The sequence below is a fragment of the Protopterus annectens genome, chromosome 9.part0 (assembly GCF_019279795.1).
Source record: "Protopterus annectens isolate FY-2018-M chromosome 9.part0, PAN1.0, whole genome shotgun sequence".
In the NCBI taxonomy this organism is placed as follows: Eukaryota; Metazoa; Chordata; order Ceratodontiformes; family Protopteridae; genus Protopterus; species Protopterus annectens.
Window position 1 is genome coordinate 1308666601 of NC_056743.1, and position 21454 is coordinate 1308688054.

Below are 21454 nucleotides of genomic sequence, written 5' to 3' on the forward strand. Positions count from 1 at the left end.
AAAGTGGCTACGTAGCCCAGATGTCCTTACTTGGTAAACAAATGCAATAAATAAATAAATAAATGAATAAATAAATGCATACATATTCCTGTTGGGTACCTTAAGGCCCAATGTTAGATATGTCCTCATAACCTTACTCCCATGTAAAGTCACATAAAAGAAGAAAGGATGATATGCTTTTTCAGTGATGGTACCGACATCTGTAAAATATACGTTCTGAAGTGAGAAGTGATGCAAAATATAAACAAATCTGAGGAATGTCACAAAACATTGCAGTTTCATTTTACTTTAATACAATATTATTTGTATAGGGCAAAGTATTCTGATAGATGTACACAAAAAAAGGAATGAAGTACAGGGAAGCCATAAAACAGAATACGTGTGTGGGAGGCATTCAGAATAGAACAAGTTTGCACAGTTTAGGCCAAGCAGGCTGTTGAAAAAGGTCAACCGTTCCTCATCTGTCAAATTCTATTTTGTGTTCATATACCATCTTAGAGGTCAGTGTGTCTCAGACAAAAACGGAACACATGCACAAATTCTACCTACTCAGAGTGACAGCACTGGCTAAACCGAAGAACAGGATCCTTAATTGTTTAGTTCTAGGCTGAAGGAGATCTGAGTTGCTTTTTGTTTTTATTTATTTATTTGTTTACAGGTTGACAATATGCAAGCTTTCAAAAGAGAGCTGAAATAATACCTCACATAGGCCTTAATATGTGCATACCATAAAATTCTATTTTTGAGATGTGCAAGACACGTACATCTATCAGCTTTTGCTCCAGCAATCAGCTTATAAACTCAAGGTGCTCTGTAAAATAATGCCTATGACAACAAAGCAACAAGTCCAAAACTCTGTTCCGTCCTATAAAATAAAAATTAAAAAAAAAAGCAAGACTTTTTTTAAATCATGCTTTATTTAATTAAAATATTTCTTCAGAATTAATTTATTTACAGAAATAATATTTAAAAAACACATCTTGATGAGCAGTGTTGCATTTTGTGTTTTACATTCATACAAATCCAAAACTATAGCAGTGGAATGGATACAACTCTTCCCTTGTAGTTTCTTACACAGAGATGATATTAGAGGACTAATCGACTGCAGAACATAATGATTGTTTTAATTTGTAAATATTGTGTTGTTGTAGTAGTCTTCCTTCTCCTGTCATGTTAGTGTTTGTGCAATTCTCCTATAATAAGAGTGGCAAGGACAGTTTGATGTTTTTGCATACCATATAGCTGTAAAGATACTCACTCATTATTCCAACTCAAGCAATTTTCCTTACCTAGCAGTCCTAATTGTTTGTCTTCTCCTTACTAGGAGACCTAACATCACTGATCTCTTGCGCTCAATCACCTTTTTTGTTTCTCACATAAAAATTTGATCTGCTGAGATGACACTTAATCCTGAAGCCCAAGTCAACATCAAGTCATAAGTCTAACTTGTAACATGAGAAGAATATGGATTGCCCACTCTTATGTTCATAATGAAATTGCCATGGGCAAATATTGACATAAATATAAGTATAAAGCATGAGGTCATTACAGATACTTTCAAACCTGCACCTACTCTTTAATAGTGCCAAGCCATTTCCAAATTTAGTTCACTATGGAGTTCCACCTTTGATCTATTATAGACATGAGTCACTATGGAGTACCACCTTAGCTATACATCAGCAGCTGTGCATCACCATGGAGTCCCATCTCAAATTTACATGGCACAGAACAGAATCATAACAGTGTCCTTCCCTCAAATTATCATCATGTTTCATCACAGAGTCTCACGTAATATTAGTGTATTATTACAGAGTCTCATCATAGATATGGAAACGTGTTCATTGACTGAAGACTAGCTTAGCAACCCTTGATCTGTTGGTACCCAAAAAGCTGACAATCCTCGTCAACAGATGAAAAAGAAAAACATCTTTTTTGTGAGACAATCACATCCTATATACCCCATGAAGGTGCTCTATTTCCTAACCCTCCAAACTTTATTATTTTAACTCCAAGGTCACTGCACATTGTGTAAAGTGAAATTCCAGATGTCAAGATCCCTGGTTAAAAAAAACATCTTTAGCATTAGAGAAAACATTAGTCAGTCATTGTAGGCATTGTCTAAGAAATGTAAAAGAATGTGTCTTTGAGGGAATCCAAGTAGTTGATCATCTTCAAGTCTGACTTTGGGTTCAAATAGATTGCTATGAGGATTCTCTCAAAAAACATGGAATATGCTTAAATTAGCAATGGATCATGCCTGAGATCCATGGTGTCATAAAACCATGGCATAGTACAACAGGCATAAATATTTACATTACAATAGAGTCCATTTTTGGTGCGATAAATATATCCCAATAGAGTTCCAGTCTTTGCTGGGACAATATGGTGATAATGATACATGAAACCAAACGATGTAGCAGGCTCTTACAAACTACAAGCATTCATACAGTTCTGGATATCCATAGAAGTCCATTCCACCCTTACTGCAGTACATTCACATGATACTCATTTCAGATTAACAATCTTTCATTACTTTGGAGTCCCATCTCATAAACATCCCTCCAAAGATGCATTATACCATACCCCCACGCTTCATTTTACCTGAACAATAATAACTCTTCAGGCTTCATTTCAGGATAATTATTGCACTGAAACTAAAACATAAGCATGTTTTCCTTTCTGAAAAAAGAAAGGCACAGTGGAAGAACGGTTAACCTTAGTGCCTCAGAGGTAGTAGATCATATATCTAGTTTTCCAGCTCAGTTCTTAGCTGTGGTACTTTCTGTAGGAGGTCCACACATCCTTTCTGTGTCTGTTTGGGTTTTTCTGTGCACTACAACTATCTCCAACATCCCAAGGGTATGCTGTAGATGAGCTTGCAAGCCTCATCCTTGTCCATATGTTTGCATGTCATACTTGAGTGAGTGTGTGTATATATTGTAATAGAGTTCTGTTCTGTCCAAGGACTGCTTTGTCTGCCTTGCCAGGGAGTGCAGGTTCAACTCCAACTCTGCTGTTACCCAAAAATTGATTTCTCAGGTAAATGGAGAATGAAAGAATAATAAAAAATAAATACTGAATATATTTAATTGGTAGGTGGTGGTCTTTTTGAAAGTTAAAAAGTATCCAGCCAAGTTTTTGAATTAAATGAAATTCTGGAGAAATTATAGTAATTTGCCAGTCACATGGTCTTATACGGCACCACCTCAGCTTTACTATATGATATCTCCATGGCGTCTAGCCTAATATTTAGTACACTATAATTAGCAGGTCACAGTGTGCAGCATCATATTGCAATAATACCATACCTCAGGTGCACTATACCAGATTTCTGATGTGCTTCCCCTCTTAGATGCAGTACCTCATATACACTTGAAGACCATTACCAGAGGTACTATAATATAGCCTATGGGAGTCCTGCCATAGATACACTGTAATGCAGCTCTATGATGTTTTGATATGGAGCATCTTAACCCAATGGAATTCCACATGAGATGTAATGACCAACATCCCTCAGAGATCCTCATCAGATAAAGTACACTCTATCCCTCTGGAATCCCACATTATATGTACTCTATCATATCCTCATAGAATTCTACTTCAGACTTCCAAATACATCCATAGTGTCCATTCTTTGATAGGCTACACCATATACATAAGGATTTTCACCTTAAATGTACTGCACCATATCCCTTTGCACTCTCAGTCAGAGGTAGTACACCATATCTCCATTGTATGTACTTAAAACTGAAAAATATTCCTGTACTGTCCAACTCTTATGGCAGATGGGATCATATTCTCTGAATTTTTACCTGTCATACATTACACTGTCTACTCAAGGTGTCCTGCCTCAAGCAAACTCCTTTACGTCATCCTGGAAACCTCAGCATGGCACTACAGTGCTACATATCCATAACATCTGACACTGACACGAAATGTATGATCACAAAAACTGTAGAATGCAGAACTCTAGTCTCCCCTTAGAGTGATACTTCGGCCTTACTAATACAGGGTACATTGTCAATTTCCAGTGGTACTATTAAACACTTGGATTTGCTTTGCTAATCATTTAATCTGCATATATTTACAAATGCATTATCTAGTTTGACTGTTGATTTCCCGACTGTTTAGGCAATTCTTTGTGGATTTGATGTGACATGAAATATAAATGCAAATAAATATATTCACATATATAACCAAAACATTGGAAAGTAATTTTTAAGGACTGTTCTAACTGCAGGCAGGATGCTCTCGTACATTTGTATAGCTGATAGACTTCTTTAAAGGATACCAGTACTGTTCGTGATCGAGGGTGTAGCCAGGCATACAGTTTGTACTCTACAGAGTATGATTTTTTTCTTTGCACCACTCAGAAACATTGTAACTTTTTTCAGGCCATATTATTTTTACAACTGTCTAAATTAATGCCTCAAACAAGGGCATAACTTGCTTACAGAGAGGATTGCAAATCTAAAAACAATATCTTTAATAGTTTTAGAGGGACCACTGAAAATGAAGTGTAAATTTATATACTGCAACAGGGCAACATTTTGAAATATATGTCCATTTATTTGAAATTCCAGTTGGGTTGGGGGATGTTAGTAAAAGGTGCTTGTGAATACAAAATGGAATTTTCTGACTACACCCCTGCTCCTGATCTCTGGTATCCCAGAATAATGGCTGCACAAAACTTTCAGTCTGTTACAAAAAGACAATTCTTATTCAACAGTAGGAAACATGGACTGCTCTGCTGTGCCTATTAAGAAACATCTGGAGGCTGACTGTTACAAGGCACATAAACAAAATGGTATCTGTAGGATCCTGGTGTGCAGTGTCAGTGTAGAGTGCCGAAAGCCTGCCATCAGACAAGTGAGAACTCTCGTATTCATGCATGCCTCACAACTGGCACATATAAGCTAGACTGCAGGAATCACCCACCCAATAAACAGAAAAGGAGTCCCTTTATTTTCTACAGCAGTCCACATTATCATGGAGATAAGCCCATTATGGGGGAGAAATGCAACCTTATGAAATGTGTATGACAGCAGTTTCTTCATATTCATTGCAGGGGTAGGACCCATTTCAGGGAAGAGAATTATCCGCATGAAATGTATATGAATTAAGTGAAAATAGAGTTAAGGGAAGATTATTCAAGATATTTTTAGCAATCTTCATGGGGCAGCAGGGATGCTTTACTGTGCTGCCTTCTCAAACATTCTTCAGATTATCTTTTGAAAGTAAAGTTTGATGGGGTAGTGTTTCCAAATAGTCAACTTTAGCAATCTTCATTACATTTCACTGAAACTCTGTATATGTTGTCTAGAGTTCAGTTTGTCTGACAATAATTTTAACAGATGTATTTTTGTTGTTTAGTCAGTTAAACTTTCAGCCTGAGGAGTTTTCTTTTTCTCCACTGCTTGGTTAGTTTTTCCTTCATTTTTTTCAAAGTCGTCACTTTTATATTTCCATAGACAATAGTATCATTTAAAATGTCTCTGTAGAACACTGTTCTGCTTTTTTATAAATATATATTTTATTTTATTTCCATTGTCTATACCATCAGCCTGGGAGATTTTTTTTTAATCATCATCACCCAACAAGTTTTGCCTGTCCATATTCTTATATACTGTCCTAGACAGTCAGATGTGGTCATACGCAGCTGACGCTGTAGGTGTTACTGTTGCTCGTGAGGTGGAACTGTAGTAGTATGGAGTGCCAGCTAGAAAGGAAATGAGAAATATTGGTTAGCGATCAGACAGTAGCATCCTACATTGAAAGTGTCATATAAATGGACAGCAATAGTATTATGACATTCTATTTGCATCCCTTCCAGTGCATGATGATCTCACAGTTGCCCCAGAAACATTTTGAGCAAGCATGGCTTTTGTGTTTTTTTATTCACTCATTTACATGATACCAGAAGCTTCACTATCTTTTTTATTTTTTTTTACTTGTGTCACATGTTTGACATCCTCTTACATCCCAAACTGTCCTCAGTCTTCCAGTGTATGCAGCTCTAACTCTTTGTTATGTACAGCTTTGTGTCTGGGATAGATAAGCTGCCATGACTGGAATCCCTAGCAGGGGTCATCCTAAGGTTTTGTCGATTTTCTAGTTTTTGTTTTCTTTAACAGAGCTATCACTACACAGTAATATTAGCATGATACCCTCAAATCTCATCTCATAACTATCGAATGCCCACATCTGTCCCTTCCCCCTCAGTTGAACTGCCGTGTTTTACTACAGAAACACTTTCTAAGAGAGGTCAGCTGCACACCTGCATTACAGATCTACTCTCCAATAAGTTTAGAATACTCAAACCTTTCCTTCAGTACAGCCTGCTGCCACTCCGAGTCTGTTACTAAACCCTTGGCCTCTGTTTTACTCCAGTGCAGATTGTACCATTTACTGCAGCAGGGTGGATGGATGGATGGATGGATTGTACCATTGCATTTTGCCCAGTCAGTGTATATTTTTATTAAGTTATGGTGGACTCAACTCTCCACATGTACACAGCTTAATCATCAATACTGAAAGCTTAGAGTAACCCCGGTAGTGAAAAGTGTGGTACATTTTAAATACTTCAGGCCTCACCACCAATCATGAAGAGGTATTCTTGCAAAGAACACTATAATGCATTCTAATCAAATTTCACACTGTCTCCCTCTTTATGGAAACATAGAGTTTCATGATATACTCAGCCCCACTCACATTTCTGTCTGCAGAAATCCCTGTTTCTTCATGTACCTGGACAACTAATGATATGAACTATGAACCTGTTAATGGCCCAAAAGATCAGTGCTAGGATATAGCATCTCATTTTCATTGGAGGCCTGCTTTTGAGTCCTTCTGTTTAGAACTTGAGAATTTTAGAGGTAACAGGACTGATGCAGCACTACAAAGACACTACCCTGTTGGAGGGAGTTGAGCAGGTATAATGCGACTTTTGCTTTGGTCTGATTATGAAAGTACCTCATGCTAGACATCGCTGCTAAGTGGGAGAACAGAGCCATATAATGGAAGGCAGCTGCCTCTTCAACATGAGATTAAGTGAGGCCAGTAAATTCTGTATGAGTTAAGGAAACCAGCAGAGTAAAGATAGGAGATAAACAGCGACACTTACAATTGTAACTGCAAATACATGGCATACATTAACTGATATGGTTTATGCCTTGGAAACCGTGCAAAGTATATGAGACATTCATTGTATAAAACACAGCTGTACTCACAGTCAGTAGGGAAAATAATTCTTAATGTTATATCTCCTTGTGAGCAAAAAACATTCTCCATACCTGGATTATTGAGACTGTACCTTCTTGTTGAGGAGATGATAGGACATAGTTCACTCTAGAAATGACAGTGCAGTAGCAGAGCCACAAATGTCCACAATTAACCTTTTAAGTACATTATTACTTCCACCAACTGCCATTCTCTGTTAGAGAGGGAACATTTGTATGTACTACAATAATGATCAGTTTGCAATGGAATATAAAGCCTCTCTTGTTTGCCTCACTATACCTTCCCTCATAAAAGACCACTTACTGTATCATGCAGTGGCAATGGCTGAATCCTGTCTCCTAAATGCAATGTCCATACATGGTAGTAAGCACTATTTGTCAGAGAATATTTAAACATGCATACACGCATATATATGAAACACAACAAGTAAAGTAATATAGAGACCAGGTACCAGATTATGTGTAACAGAAAAGTACAAACTGCAGCATTATGTTTGTTTGGGAATTCATGTTATCCAATAAACAAATGGCCTATGTTGGTATACAGTTATGTCCTTATTCTTTGTATCCTACAGACTTCTTAGAAGAGATGTATGCTTAGCATACAAAGCCATGCTTGATATACAGTTCAGAAAAATAGGTTCAGAATGAGAATGTACAGTGCATGTAGGCAATAACATATCCTATAACTTATTGCTAATAAATACAGAAATAACAGAAAAATAACCACGGGACAGATTCATTACTTTTTGACTTGCAAAACTTTAAAACGGAACTGCTGTTTGCCAAATCATGTTCTGCTCTTACAGTGATTAAATCTGTAGCTAATAAGAAGTACCAATGTCAGATAATGGACATCAAACAATGAAAAACCAGTGTCAGATAATAACCATCAAGCCATGAAGACCCAGTGTCAGATAATGGCCATCAAACCGTGAAGAACCAATGTCAGATAATGGCTATCAAGACATGAAGAACCAGAGATAGGTAATGGTCATCAAGTCATGAAGAACCAGTGTCAGATAATGGCTGTCAAGCCATGAAGAGCCAGTGTCAGGTAATGGTCATCAAGCCATAAAGAACCAATGTCAAATAATGGCTGTCAAGCCATAAAGAACCAGTGATAGGTAATGGTCATCAAGTCATGAAGAACCAGTGTCAGATAATGGCCAACAAGCCATGAAGAACCAGTGATAGGTAATGGTCATCAAGTCATGAAGAACCAGTGTCAGATAATGGCCAACAAGCCATGAAGAACCAATGTCAGTTAATGGCCATCAAGCCATGAAGAACCAGTGCCAGATAATGGCCATCAAGAAATGAAGAACCAATGTCAGATAATGGCCATTAAGCTAATGAAGAACCAATGTCAGATAATGGCCATTAAGCCATGAAGAACCAGTGTCAGATAATGGCCATCAAGCCATGAAGAACTAGTGTCAGATAATGGCCATTAAGCCATGAAGAACCAGTGTCAGATAATGGCCATTAAGCTAATGAAGAACCAGTGTCAGATAATGGCCATCAAGCCATGAAGAACTAGTGTCAGATAATGGCCATTAAGCCATGAAGAACCAATGTCAGATAATGGTCATTAAGCCATGAAGAACCAGTGTCAGATAATGGCCATCAAGCCATGAAGAACTAGTGTCAGATAATGGCCATTAAGCCATGAAGAACCAATGTCAGATAATGGCCATTAAGCCATGAAGAACCAGTGTCAGATAATGGCCATCAAGCCATGAAGAACTAGTGTCAGATAATGGCCATTAAGCCATGAAGAACTAGTGTCAGATAATGGCCATTAAGCCATGAAGAACCAGTGTCAGATAATGGCCATCAAGCCATGAAGAACTAGTGTCAGATAATGGCCATCAAGCCATGAAGAACCAATGTCAGATAATGGCCATCAAGACACTCAAAAGTCAGTGGGCTCTAAGTTTGGCAGCAAAACTTAGGAACCAATAAACTTACTATAGTTTCCTGGTACAACAGGCTGTTTGCAACAAGCACTATCATGACTACCTTTTACTGTTTTGTCAACAGCTACTTTGTCTACATCAAAAGTGCTAGGACTGCATAGCTTAATGTTTTTAATTATACATTTAATAATATAAATATGTGTAATTAAAAGTGTAACTATGGATACATTTATTTTAGTAAACCTCAATTAAATTCAATTTTGTATTCAGTGTTGGTTGTATGGTTCCTTGGCTGTCATATATGTGCATCTTAGTAGTTTTTCTAAATATAAACATGTTATCAGTATGAATGTAGCAAGCAATGCAGTAGTTTCCAACATTTTAAAGCATGTGTACTGTTGATTTGTTTTCTTATTAAAAGTTCTATTTACTGTGTTTCACTTTAAGAAGTGAGCTGACCTGCCAGGAGCTGTAAACACTGAATAGCAGCAAACTTTTCAGTTCTATGGCTGAAAAGCTTTACCTAAAGTCAGTGATTCATTATTACTATTGTCAGAGTCAGTACAGAGAGGCCACTAAACATCTGCCTGTAGGCCAGCACTTCCCTCTGCTTGGGATTTTACTGTGTCTCTCCTAGTGACACTTGTGCACATGTACACTTATGCACACAGCTGCTGAGTGTATGGGGGGCTTGGAGATGTAGTACAATCTTTTCTGCTTTAGTCAGCACATTCAAAATTTAATTTGGCATATAATACTGAACAGGCAGATCTTTGTAAAGAACACAGTCTGACAACAAGATGTGCAGCAACAAATCTGCCACCTGCAGTGAACTACAATGGTTAAACTCAAGCACATACAAAATGGTGGTTCTCAAACAGATATTACAGTCATATCCTTAACTGGGTGGTATGGGCTATAACAGCTTATAAAACTTTAAGTGTATTTGTCATTTTCTGAAGAAATGTAAGTAACAAACACTTGATGGGTAAAGTCTACTTAAGACATACAATACCAAATTATACAGTTTTTGATAAAATGTGCATCGTATTGTGTTTGCATTTCATTTTGTTGATAAGGATGACCACCAGAAATGTTTCTTGGACGTTAAAACTCTTTCCATGACATCATGAAAGACTGACCTGCAATGTCTCAATACTATGTTAAAGTATACTGTACAGTATTTCCAAGCTAAATGCATCATTATGAATGGGCTTCCCTACACATGCATGAGTTGGAATTGTTCAAGTGTCAATAGCCCACAAAAAAAAAAAAAAAGTTGAAAAACGTAATGCTGAGTGCTTTTTCCCTTAGGAGATCTTTGCCAATACAATTTCTAATTGTAGACTGGCAAGAATTCACTTCCTTAGAGAGATGTCTGCCTTCTTTGGGCTAATGCAACCCTGGAAGAATATTTATATATAAGTTTGGGGGTGTGAGGGCAAGCCTCCTTCACACACTTTGGGGGTGCAGGGGAGCAAAAACCGAGATAAAAGGAGTTTCTTACCTTTTTGGATTTCATACATGTTTTATTCTTTTGGAAAGTCAACTTTCATGAAGTTGGTGTTAAACGGTACAGCCATATGAATATCCTACTTCCTATAAAGCCAAGTTCTCAACTAAGTATTAGAGGTGGAACACCTTAAGTTGAAAATTAACATATGTAATTATGTAGTAGCGAAACTATAATACATGTATTTAAGAATCTGTTCTTTTAAGAAGTAAGTAGTTTCTTTCTTCCTAATCAGAACACATTACAGATTTTTGTAAATCATTGCTCAGTACCTACAATGACATTGTTTTTGTGGTATGGTTATAGGTAAAAATGAGTAAAAAGTGAAGCTAAAAGAAGTAAACTGCACACTACATCTTCATTTTTGCAGAATTGCTATAACTTTAACATGAGAAGTATAACCGGAAACAAGGATAGTTTTTAAACAAAAGATGCTTCTGAAAGTGAGCAATACATTTTAAACATAATTATGTTTACAATGGTAGAATAAATTGTTGATATTACTGCAATCCATAAAGCAGCCCTAGTATAAAAACATGTATTCAGTCGAGTCTTGAATGAGAAGTTTGTTTTGAAAATGGGTACCACAGACTAACTTCATTCATTAACTTCATTTTTTTTGCAGAAATATCACTAGCAAACCATATAAGAAAATGTTTTAGACTCTGTAGCACTTATGTGAAGCACTTATTCCCATGGGTCTCTCTCTTTTTTTTTTTTTTTTTTTGTTTACCAATTTTCACTGAATACGGCCAAAGTGGCCAGTTATAAATCTCAGATAGATGTTTGGTACACATGCATGAATTTGTGATGTAGATTTAGCCACATCCTGACACAAAACAAAACACAGCTTGCAGGAATTATGTATTTGCAGAAGCATTGCAGTGCTCTTAATACCACCAATAGCTCTTCTGTTTTCTGTTTTGGTAATTTTACCGTCTGCAATGCTCTACTAACAAGTGTAACCATTTAATACATATCAGTATGCTGTACCCAATTCTAATGTATAAATGCAGTGAACATCAAGCTTATAGCTTTTACCCATCAATAACCTACAGTGTTTGATCCTTTCTCCACAAAGTGTGCGGACTCCACAGATCTGTCACTTTGCAACAAATGATAAAAGAAGCCTTGAATGCTTACACTTTTGATTTTCAGTGCATTTTATCTATGCAATGGCATTCATGGTGACAGACAGCAGGATGCATTGATAATATAGAGAGAAGTGAAAACTATATCTTAAAAGTAATGTCAGCTACTTGCTTATTGCCTATCTGTGCATTTTCCACTCACACACATCCCTGACGGAAATGATGCAGGGGGTCATGACCTGCATCACTATAGCCATCTGTGAAAGAGGCGGCTTTTCTAATGTGTTAAAAGTGTCTTCCCCAAAGTAGTCTAATAGCACACACACAACTGCATTAAAACCATTGATTATATCTATATGCAAAGCAACCCTTGTTAGTTTGTAGATGTCTTTATATGCTTAAATTTCTATACTTTCTCATTGTGATGAGATGGAACTGTAGGGACTTCTTCTTGGCATTTACAAGTACAGTACCTATGTTTTAAATAATTTCAGGAAGAACTTTGTTTAGTTGTTTACTGATTACTAATGAAACAAAAAAAATATTTGTGACTGTTTCTTTTTAAGTAATCTAGGTAATACAACTTTTTCACTGAACAGTAATATTACAGAAGCAGTGATTTAGAGAATATATGCTGCCACCCAGTGTAATTTTATTTTATTTTTTCAAAACTTGTTTCTTGTTATATTGGTAATTAGAGATTTTAGAGTAATGGGGGACTGCAGTGGTGGTGCGGCGGTAGCGTTGTCATCTCACAGTAAGACGTTGTCCCGTTCGATTCTCAGCTAGAGCGTCTTCTGTGTGGAGACATGCGTGAAAGGGCATACCTTCATTGAAGGTTGTGCGTCAGGGCCAGCAACTCGAAACGTAAAAAAAAAAAAATCTACTGCCAATCATTACCGGACCGGAGTTCCGCTGTGGCAACCCCTAACCGGGCAACAAAAGTAATGGGGGAGCTAAGAAGTGCAGTAATGGTCTTAAACAAAATTGGGTCAAGGATATAGGAAAGAAAATAAGTTGATGTAACTCAGGAACAAGTGTGTCAATGTCCAAGATACGTTGTAAAATCCAGTACGTGTTAAATATTTGCCTGAAAGTGCCTGCATAATTATTTTTAATATTCCCTGCAGAATGTGATAAATGTTCCCTCAGTAGATCCCAGATCTTGGAAGTGTGGCTCTAGTAAAGGTGAGACATGGGAGCATATATTCTGGTCTTGTCAGAGGCTAAGTGGGCAAAAGTAAGAGTTGGGAGACTTTTACAAAGTTGCTTATGTTTCCTGGCTATGAAAATATACTAGATCTGATGAAAAGCTAGCAGTAATTAGCAGATTGATTATGACAGTAACAAAAATATATATATCAAGCAGATGGAAATCTAAAAGTGAATCAGCTGTTGGAACACGTGGAAATTGCAGAAGCTAGAGAAGAAGATACAATAGTAAAGCAAGATTTTTAGCTTAAGTATGTTTTAATTGGTTGCCATGGTGTGCATATATGGAATCACTATAATTTATTGTTGATGGATATTGAATTCTGTTATGTTTGGTGTACGATGGTTGCTATAAGTGATGAAAACTGGTTCCTAATCTTTAGCTGTAGACTGATTATTGAAGACTGGGATCATTACAGAGATGGCTTTGTCGCTGAACTTATGAAGACGTTCAGGGAATAACAGCTCAGAGATAACGCCTTCTAGTAATACTAAGAGAATCACCCTCTTTCTATTTGCAGTATTTTTTTATATGTTTGCTTGTCTTAATAAGTCTATTTTGTAGAAACACTTTTTGATGATATCTAAAAGCTATGAAATATTAAAGGTCAAACTACACCTAACACATGGTGACTGTTATTTTCATGTGATTTGTATATAACAGGTGCCAATCAATGGTTTTATTCTATGCTAAGATATATAATCAGTGCATGGGTGGATTGTGTGTGTATTTTTTGTTCACTCAAGGTCTTATTCATTCCCTTCTTTCCTTTTTTCAGTCACATTTTTAGTAACTTTGCTCTTATTTTACCTATAACCTTTCTGTTTTGTTGATTCTTTCTACTTTTTAGACTGTCTCACTCTGTGCACATTTCTGTTATCCCACAATTTAAGTTCAGAATAATCTTTTTTAACTCAAGAACAATATGATTATATCCTTATTCATCAAACTCTTGCATTTGTTTTCACTTTAAATTAGACTTACGCAACTCTTGTGCTTTTCTTTAATCAGATGCGCTCTCTGTAACTTTCTTATTATATAAACAACAGGTATGGAAAACTACTTCTCGTTACGCTATCTGACCAAATACAGACCCATTACTGTGGGGACTGGGGGAGGGTTAACAACTGGAATGCATTGCTTTTGAAGGACAGAATCAGCAATTGTTCTTTAATTTGCCACGGAGTTCTTGTTGTAGAAACTGTAAGTTAATGTTTAACATTTCCCAGGCTTACATATTAAAATATTATTGTAGCAAGAGCATTTGTTGTTTAGAAACAGGGGTCAGAAAATGCACCTTTACATTTTTTGATGAATTTCATTTAGACCCCTACACAGTCTAGTTCTTTCTGCACAGGTTTTGGTATACTGACACCTGAAGACACATCTCCATCTCTCTCTTTGACAATAACTGTCAGTGACATATTAGTGCCTTGGATTCTGATTCACCTGTGTTTCAAATTCATTCTCAATTAAGAATCATTTTCTATTTAGAAAATTTTGCATTCTGGATTGAAAGTGTTTTTTGGTGAGTGGGTGGGGCTGGGGGGGGTGGTTAGACAGTCTATTTTCTTTTGTTTTAGTTCAGAAAGGCTGCCAACCTGAAGGCTTGCAGGCGTTCTTTTTATGTCAGCCTACCTAGTCTAAAAAATATCCTTAGAGAAGTAAACTTTAAATTGCTGGCACTATATCTGAAAAGAGGCCACACACTAAGGATGGATTTTAGTCTGGTATCTCCAGATTAATTTGGCATGACTTCCAGAATTCTTGGCTTTCTCTTAAACGTGCAGCATGTTAGAGAATTATTTATTGAAAATAAAGAGCAGCATATTTCTGAATACTACCAGAAGTTTTTAGTGAGTAACTTCACATGCTACCTTTCTGACAACATTTGGACTGGGATTAAATGGCTTAAACAGAGCCTATAACCATGGCTGACAAAGCTGTACGAAGTTGGAAGTTGTAATATACAGCACTATCTGTGGGGGAGGGAGGAAGGGATGAATCCCCCTGCAGGAAAATAAGTCTTTTTTTTTTCACTTGTTAATGCCATCTGACTAGGAACCATTCCAGCATGCACTGACTACTTCATATAGAACCAATGCATTTGTCAGCAAAACAAATAAGGTTTTACAAAAGGGCCTTACAGAAACAGATGCTTGGTGACAGAGCCATGGGCTCAAGCTCAATGCCAAGAAATGTATAGTTATCCCCATTGGGAAAAAACATGTACCCATGAATTATCACATAGGTGGCAGTACACTAAACACCGAAAGTGTGATAAGAGACTTAGGGACACAGGTGGACAGTGGTCTCACCTTTGATAATCACATTGCCACAACAGTCAGAAAATTCTTCTATGTGGCACACCTCATCACCAAGGGCTTTTCATCCAGAAAAAAGGAGGTCATTGTCCCACTGTACTCATCCCTCATTAGACCCATTATAGAATACAACACCCCGTTTGGTATGTGCCTCTCAAGACATCTGCAACAACTGGAAAGACCGCAAACATACCTCACTAAAAGAATCACAGGCCTAAAGCAGACGCCCTATGCTGACTGTCTAAAAAAACTCCACCTATACTCTGTCGCATATCATCTACTCAGAGGTGATCTCTGCTTAACATACAAGGCCATGTCAAACCCAGAGTTGTTGGACATGCTACACTTAAAGAAATCCCAATCCCTCAGAGACACACGCCACACGCTCCAGGGATCTAAACCTTGTCATCACAATGAACGAAACATGCTAGAGGGATAGGTTCCTGACCCAAACACTCCCCATACTCTGGAATAGACTCATCATACATGTCAAGCAGAGCACCTCTTTGGCCCTCTTCAAAAGGAACCTTGACGACTGGATTGGAGATAGGAAATTCACCCTGGGGATCACGTTAGTCGCCCTGCTAGACAGGGGTCCAGGGAAGTAAATACTGTGGGAAGAAATAGCCATGGAATTGTTATGGCTAGGCTTGTATAGGCCCTAGGGCCGATAGCCTAGTACAAACCTATGAAGTTGGCATGTGAACCTTTCCCTACCAGATTGTTTCCTCTTTCTGCCCCTGAGCAGCACAGGTAGCCTTCATCTCCTTTGATAGTTCTGGCAAAATAGAATTTGTGACAGCATATGCTGACAAGGCAGTCTGAACATGAATACTCCAATGTTGCAAGGTTTATAATGAAAGGCATAAAATGAAAACAGGATTCTGTCTTACCAATAGCAGTTTTGAGATGAACTGCTATTTCACCGTGCTGGTTGTCTGAAATTAATATTACGAAAGCAAGGAATTAGTTTTACTAAATTCAACCATTTTGTTGCTGTGAGATAAATAATGAGCTTCTTAACGTGTGCAAGCCTATAGTCTGTCTTTTATTTCAATCTACCCAAGAAGGATCATTATCCATCTGTCATGTCACAGAAGTTAGCATGATGATGGCTAAAATGTTTACCTTACAGGCACAAGGTGCAAGGTTTGATTGTCATGTGAGGGGATTATCTAGTCTTAAAATGGCACATAAAAGCAATTAAGCTAGTACTAATCTATAAATCACAAATTATGGATTTCATAACCATCAGGTAAACATACATACAGTGTAAGTGGTGCCTTCAGGTCTGGAGCTAAAATCAACTTTTTGGAATTAGATATAGATGGGTTTCGCTGAACAAATGTCAAGTATGCTTTGGTGTACAATTGTTTGGAGTAATTTACTTATTTTATGCAGAGTATTATGAGAATCTGATTAAAATTGCCCAAGGATTATTTACAATTCTTTTATTTTATAGTTATTGATTTTCTTAAACATTTTTCAAAATGCTGGGTTGGCAAAATAAGTTATCTGATTAAGCCTCTTATTTCAGGAGTTTCTTTTTCAGTAATGAAATGGTGTACTATCCAGAAACAGACATTATCTCAGGTGGGTGGCTTCACTTGAAGGCAGAGGGGGTACATGCAACAAGTCAGTGTACAATTCCAAAATATCTTTACTCGGCCCACTGGTAATATGTTACATATGCTGTTAACAAAGGGCAAATGTAGAGCCTTTTTGAACTGATCAAGGAAGAAGACACAGACTCCATTTATATCTAGTATTACCCAAGAAGAAATTAATGCCGCAGTGGTACGGCGGTAACATTGTTACCTCACAGCAAGAGGTTCTCCCGTTCGATTCTCGGCTTGGCTTGGGAGTGCCTTCTGTGTGGAGTCTGCATGTCCTCCCCGTGGTTGGGTGGTGTTCAAAAGACATACGTGCATAAATGGGCGTGCCTTCGTTGAAGGCTGGGCGTCGAGCTGGCACCTCGGCGTTTCGTAAAAATCTACTGTCAATCATTAGCAGACCGGAGTTCCGCTGTGGCGACCCCCAACCCCTTACTGGGAAAAGCCGAAAGACAAACAACAGCATTACCCAAGAAGAAATTCCTACTTCCATATACATAGCAGGCACAGACAGAAAACAGAACAAACAAAACAAGGCCTACTGTTGAAATGTATATGCTTCCTAGTTTGGACTAAATGCTTCCTAGTTAGGACTAAAGGGTGATGGTAAATCTACTGATGGTAAATCTACCCCTTAATACAGAGGAACAAATTTGTTTTTATATTTGGAAGACAAAAAGGTGGCAGATTTCTGTCTGTGACAATGGGGCTGGAGTTGTAAGATCCTAGTTTTAAAACAGAATCATATTTATTGGATTGGCAAAGACTGGCTCTCATATGTCTGACAAGAGTATGGCAACACTGCATTTGGAAGTGATGGAAGTTTCAACCCTTCCAGCAAAAGAAGGGAGCACTGTTTCTGCTACTAAACAGATGTTAATCTCTGCTTATGTTAGTTAGGAAGGGGCAGAATCCCAGTGGCAGCTGGAGGTAACTGGTGTTGGAGAAGAGGACTCACGTGTATTCTTTTGGAGGTGTCATGCTTCCACATCACCCAGTAGCCATGTAACAACAATCCAGGAATACCTAAGGAGTTTATGTCTCAGAAGGAAGAAAGTCTGTGGAGACATACCAAGCAGTCCTGAATTGGTGATTTATTTATTTATTTATTTGCCTTTCTTAACCATGAAAAGTCAGACTGGGTGAAATCCATTTTCAGCAGAGGCCCATGAGAAAAGCTCCACATTTAAGTTATTCATGATGTGCATTTATAATTGCAGGATAAAAATATCTATAAATGAGCTTGTTTACATGATTTTTAAATGTTTTGTTACACGAACAAAAAATGTTACACAAAAAACAAGAGATAATTAACATCAATTGGCTAATTATTGAATAGAAAAATAACATACAGTAACAATTAATGTATTTATAACATTATGGCTGGATGGAAAAGATCATCTGGAATATTTTTTAGTTTGGTAATAATTTACAGAGAGACAAGTAGAATGTAGCTTAAAAATGATAAGAGAGATATGAAAGGAGATGTTAGCAGGAAGACAAATGGACAGAGGAGGAATTGTAGTTAGTGGTGGGGTGTGACAGATGGAGGGGAATTAAGAGTTTAGGAAATAAGTGCAGTATGAGGAGTGAGAAGGTACAACATGAGCTGGAAGAACAAAGCCATCTTTGGCATAGATTTTGACTGTGTGGGAATTTCATTCTGAAGTTTTGACAAATAATGAAAGTAGAAAAAGTCTCCAGTAGTGCTGAATGTCATACTGATACATAGCAATAGTTTATTGCTAGAGCAAAGGTCTCTAGTGAGTGAATAGTAAAGCAGAGTATTTTGTAATGCTGGGCATTTGTCTGAACAATATAATAGGTTGCGAGCACTGATTAGTAGTGAGAATGTCAACTGGTTTGGGAGTTTTAATGCAAGGCAGTGCTTTTATAAATTGGCTGTTTGGTTGAAAATTTAACTGTTTACAAAACACTAACAGGAGGCTAGTTTAGTTTAATATGTAGTGTTGATATCTGTAAGAATACGAGAAGCATATAACAGAGAATGAACGAGGTATGTTACTGCTAAGGTAATCTTTGCTTGATCTGTCAGCTAGTATTTTGTCCTGTAGATGAAGCTGAGTTTTGGGTGAGTTTTCCTTTCTTTTTTTCAAAAATCTTTATTGACAATAATTTTAACAAATAAATTGGAAATTACATAACCATAGCACTCAAGTATTCATGAGGGTGAAATATTAAACAATATATGATTATAGCAAACAGAATATAACAAACAACAGTTAAGAAAAAATAAATTATGTATAAGTATGGTAACTGCCCATATTGTTAAGCATGATATTTAACTTTGTATGATAAAATCCTAGCTCCTTAGCTTACATACATCTGCTGATTACTAAATGTATCACTTGTTTTTTTCCGAAATAATCTGTAAATAATGTCTGAAATAATCTGTATATATTGTCTTTATTCTGAAAAATCTGTAAATAATGTCTCTGTACACTTTATTTTTGTTTTAAGTTGTATGAAGTCTATTATTGTTTACACCTTGGAGATTTTCTCACCGGGCCTTCGCTGAAAATGGACAAGTATCCAGTCGGACTATCCCGGTCAACAAATGTAAAATAAATAAATAAATAAATAACATGAAGAAAAATTGAAGGGGGAAGAATCTGATACACTTCTCAGCCCAGATAGAAAAGAAGCAGGTATAGTAGAGGGCTGTCAACATGTTATCATTTGGGGAGTTTTCCTGATGGAATGAATTATGTGGTGATCAAATTTGAGGTTGTCATCTATTATGACTCTGAATAGTTTTGTTTGGCTTATGGTCTCTATTTTTGTGTTATTGTTTAAGGTAATATGAAACAAGTTTCTGGTTAAGGTGTTGTTTTTGGAGTAAATAGCATAAGCTTGTTTTTTGTTTTTGGCATTAAGCAGTAAGTCTGGATGTTTAGCCACATTCCAGTGACAGTGAATGACTTTTGAATGATTTCCTATCATTTTGTAATGGATGGGGCAGTGCACAAAATGGCTGACTCGTCAGCATATAGTACGAGAGTGGCAAGAGTTGCAGCGGTATGAAGTTTATGAAAATATAAAATAGAAGAGGACTGATTATTGACCCATGGGGAATTTCAATAGAAACTGGTTAAAATGCTGAAAGGTCCTGTTTCCATTTAGTTGCCTGCTGATGATTGCATAAATAAATGCGAAACCAGGAGAGGGAGGGGTAAATGAGACCTAGAGCTGCATGTTCAGAGAGGAGCTTTTCATGAGACACTGTGTCAAATGCTTTGGATAGGTCAAGGAAAAATGAAGAAACAAGGTTGCCCTTATTTCTGTACTGGTTTACTATGTTGGTGAAGTTGAAGAGGCAGTAGTGGTACTGTGGTTGTACCTGAAAACATGCTAAATATTAGAGAGGAGGTCCTGTTTGGTTATATGTTTCATAAGCTGACAGTGAATACATTTCCCAAGGATTTTAGAGAGGGGTGTTAGGATAGCAATAGATCTATAGCTTGTTAACTCTGTTGAAGTACCTTCTTTGTGAGGCGGTAATATAATGGATTTTGTCCAGATGGCTGGGACATAGTTTTCAGTTACTGACTCATTGATAAGAATAGAGACAGGCAAAACCAGTGCTTATGCACCTATTTTTTAGGAACTCAGTGGGAAAGTTATCAGCAGTTGAGATTGTTTCTTTTAACTTGGCTAATAATTTTTTTATGGTTGATGTTGGGACAAGCTGAAAACTAAAAGACAGTGTGTTGCTTTCAAGAACAGATGGAAGTTGGAGGGATGAAGTAAGGTAGTCATTGATTAATGATAGAACTGACTGGATAAAATGAGTGTTCAACTGAGTGGCAATGGACTCTGTGCTGTTTGAAGGACATGGTGTAGTGGTATGGCCGGGCTGCAACAGTTTATTTAGAGAGGAACAAAATAGCTTGGTTTGTTTTGGTGCTTTTTTTGGAGATTACTGTAGTATGATTTCTTGTCAGATTTAACAGGGATCTTGGTACAGTTTTTGAGATATCTAAAATTTTGGTTAGCATGTTTTGTTTTATTCTTACACCATTCTTTCCATGTTTTATCTCTTTGCAGCATGGGCTGTTTGGTCTCTTTTGTCAGTCATGTCGCTGTGGTAGATTTTATCCTTTTTGTCCTAACTTGTGCTGACTCATTTACATTTTTAGGAAGGTGTAAATAAAGTGAGTAACTGCTTCATTTAGGGGCATTACTCTTAATACATTCCATTTGTAGTGGAACAGGGCTGAAATAAATGTATCTTTGTCAAATTTGGTGAAATGGCATAAGTAATCTCCAAAAAAGCACCAAAACAACCCCAAGCTATTTTGGCATATAGATTATTTGTTTGGGTGAACCATGTTGTTGTCTTATTAATTGGATGGGAAGTGGTCACTTATAGTATCTGGTAAGCAACCAGAAGATTTTATATTATGGGGTTTGTTTGTAAATATCTAGTCCAGTGTGGACTACCTGTTAGTGTTTTTTTTTTATTCTGGTGGTGGAGCTTATTAGTTGGGTGAAAGCAAATAGATGAACAGATTTCATG

At 37.1% G+C, this 21454-nt stretch overlaps 1 protein-coding gene across 3 annotated transcripts in view; it reads right to left on the minus strand.

Annotated features, from left to right (window-relative positions):
- Window positions 1–922: 922 nt before the first annotated feature.
- PAX8 (paired box 8) overlaps window positions 923–21454 on the minus strand; it is a 127842-nt gene continuing 107310 nt past the window's right edge. For all 3 annotated transcript variants that reach the window (XM_044084274.1, XM_044084273.1, XM_044084275.1), the window contains one exon: window positions 923–5719. In XM_044084274.1, coding sequence (XP_043940209.1) covers window positions 5640–5719 — 80 coding nt within the window. In that variant the 3' untranslated portion in view covers window positions 923–5639. The remainder of the gene's footprint in view (window positions 5720–21454) is intronic.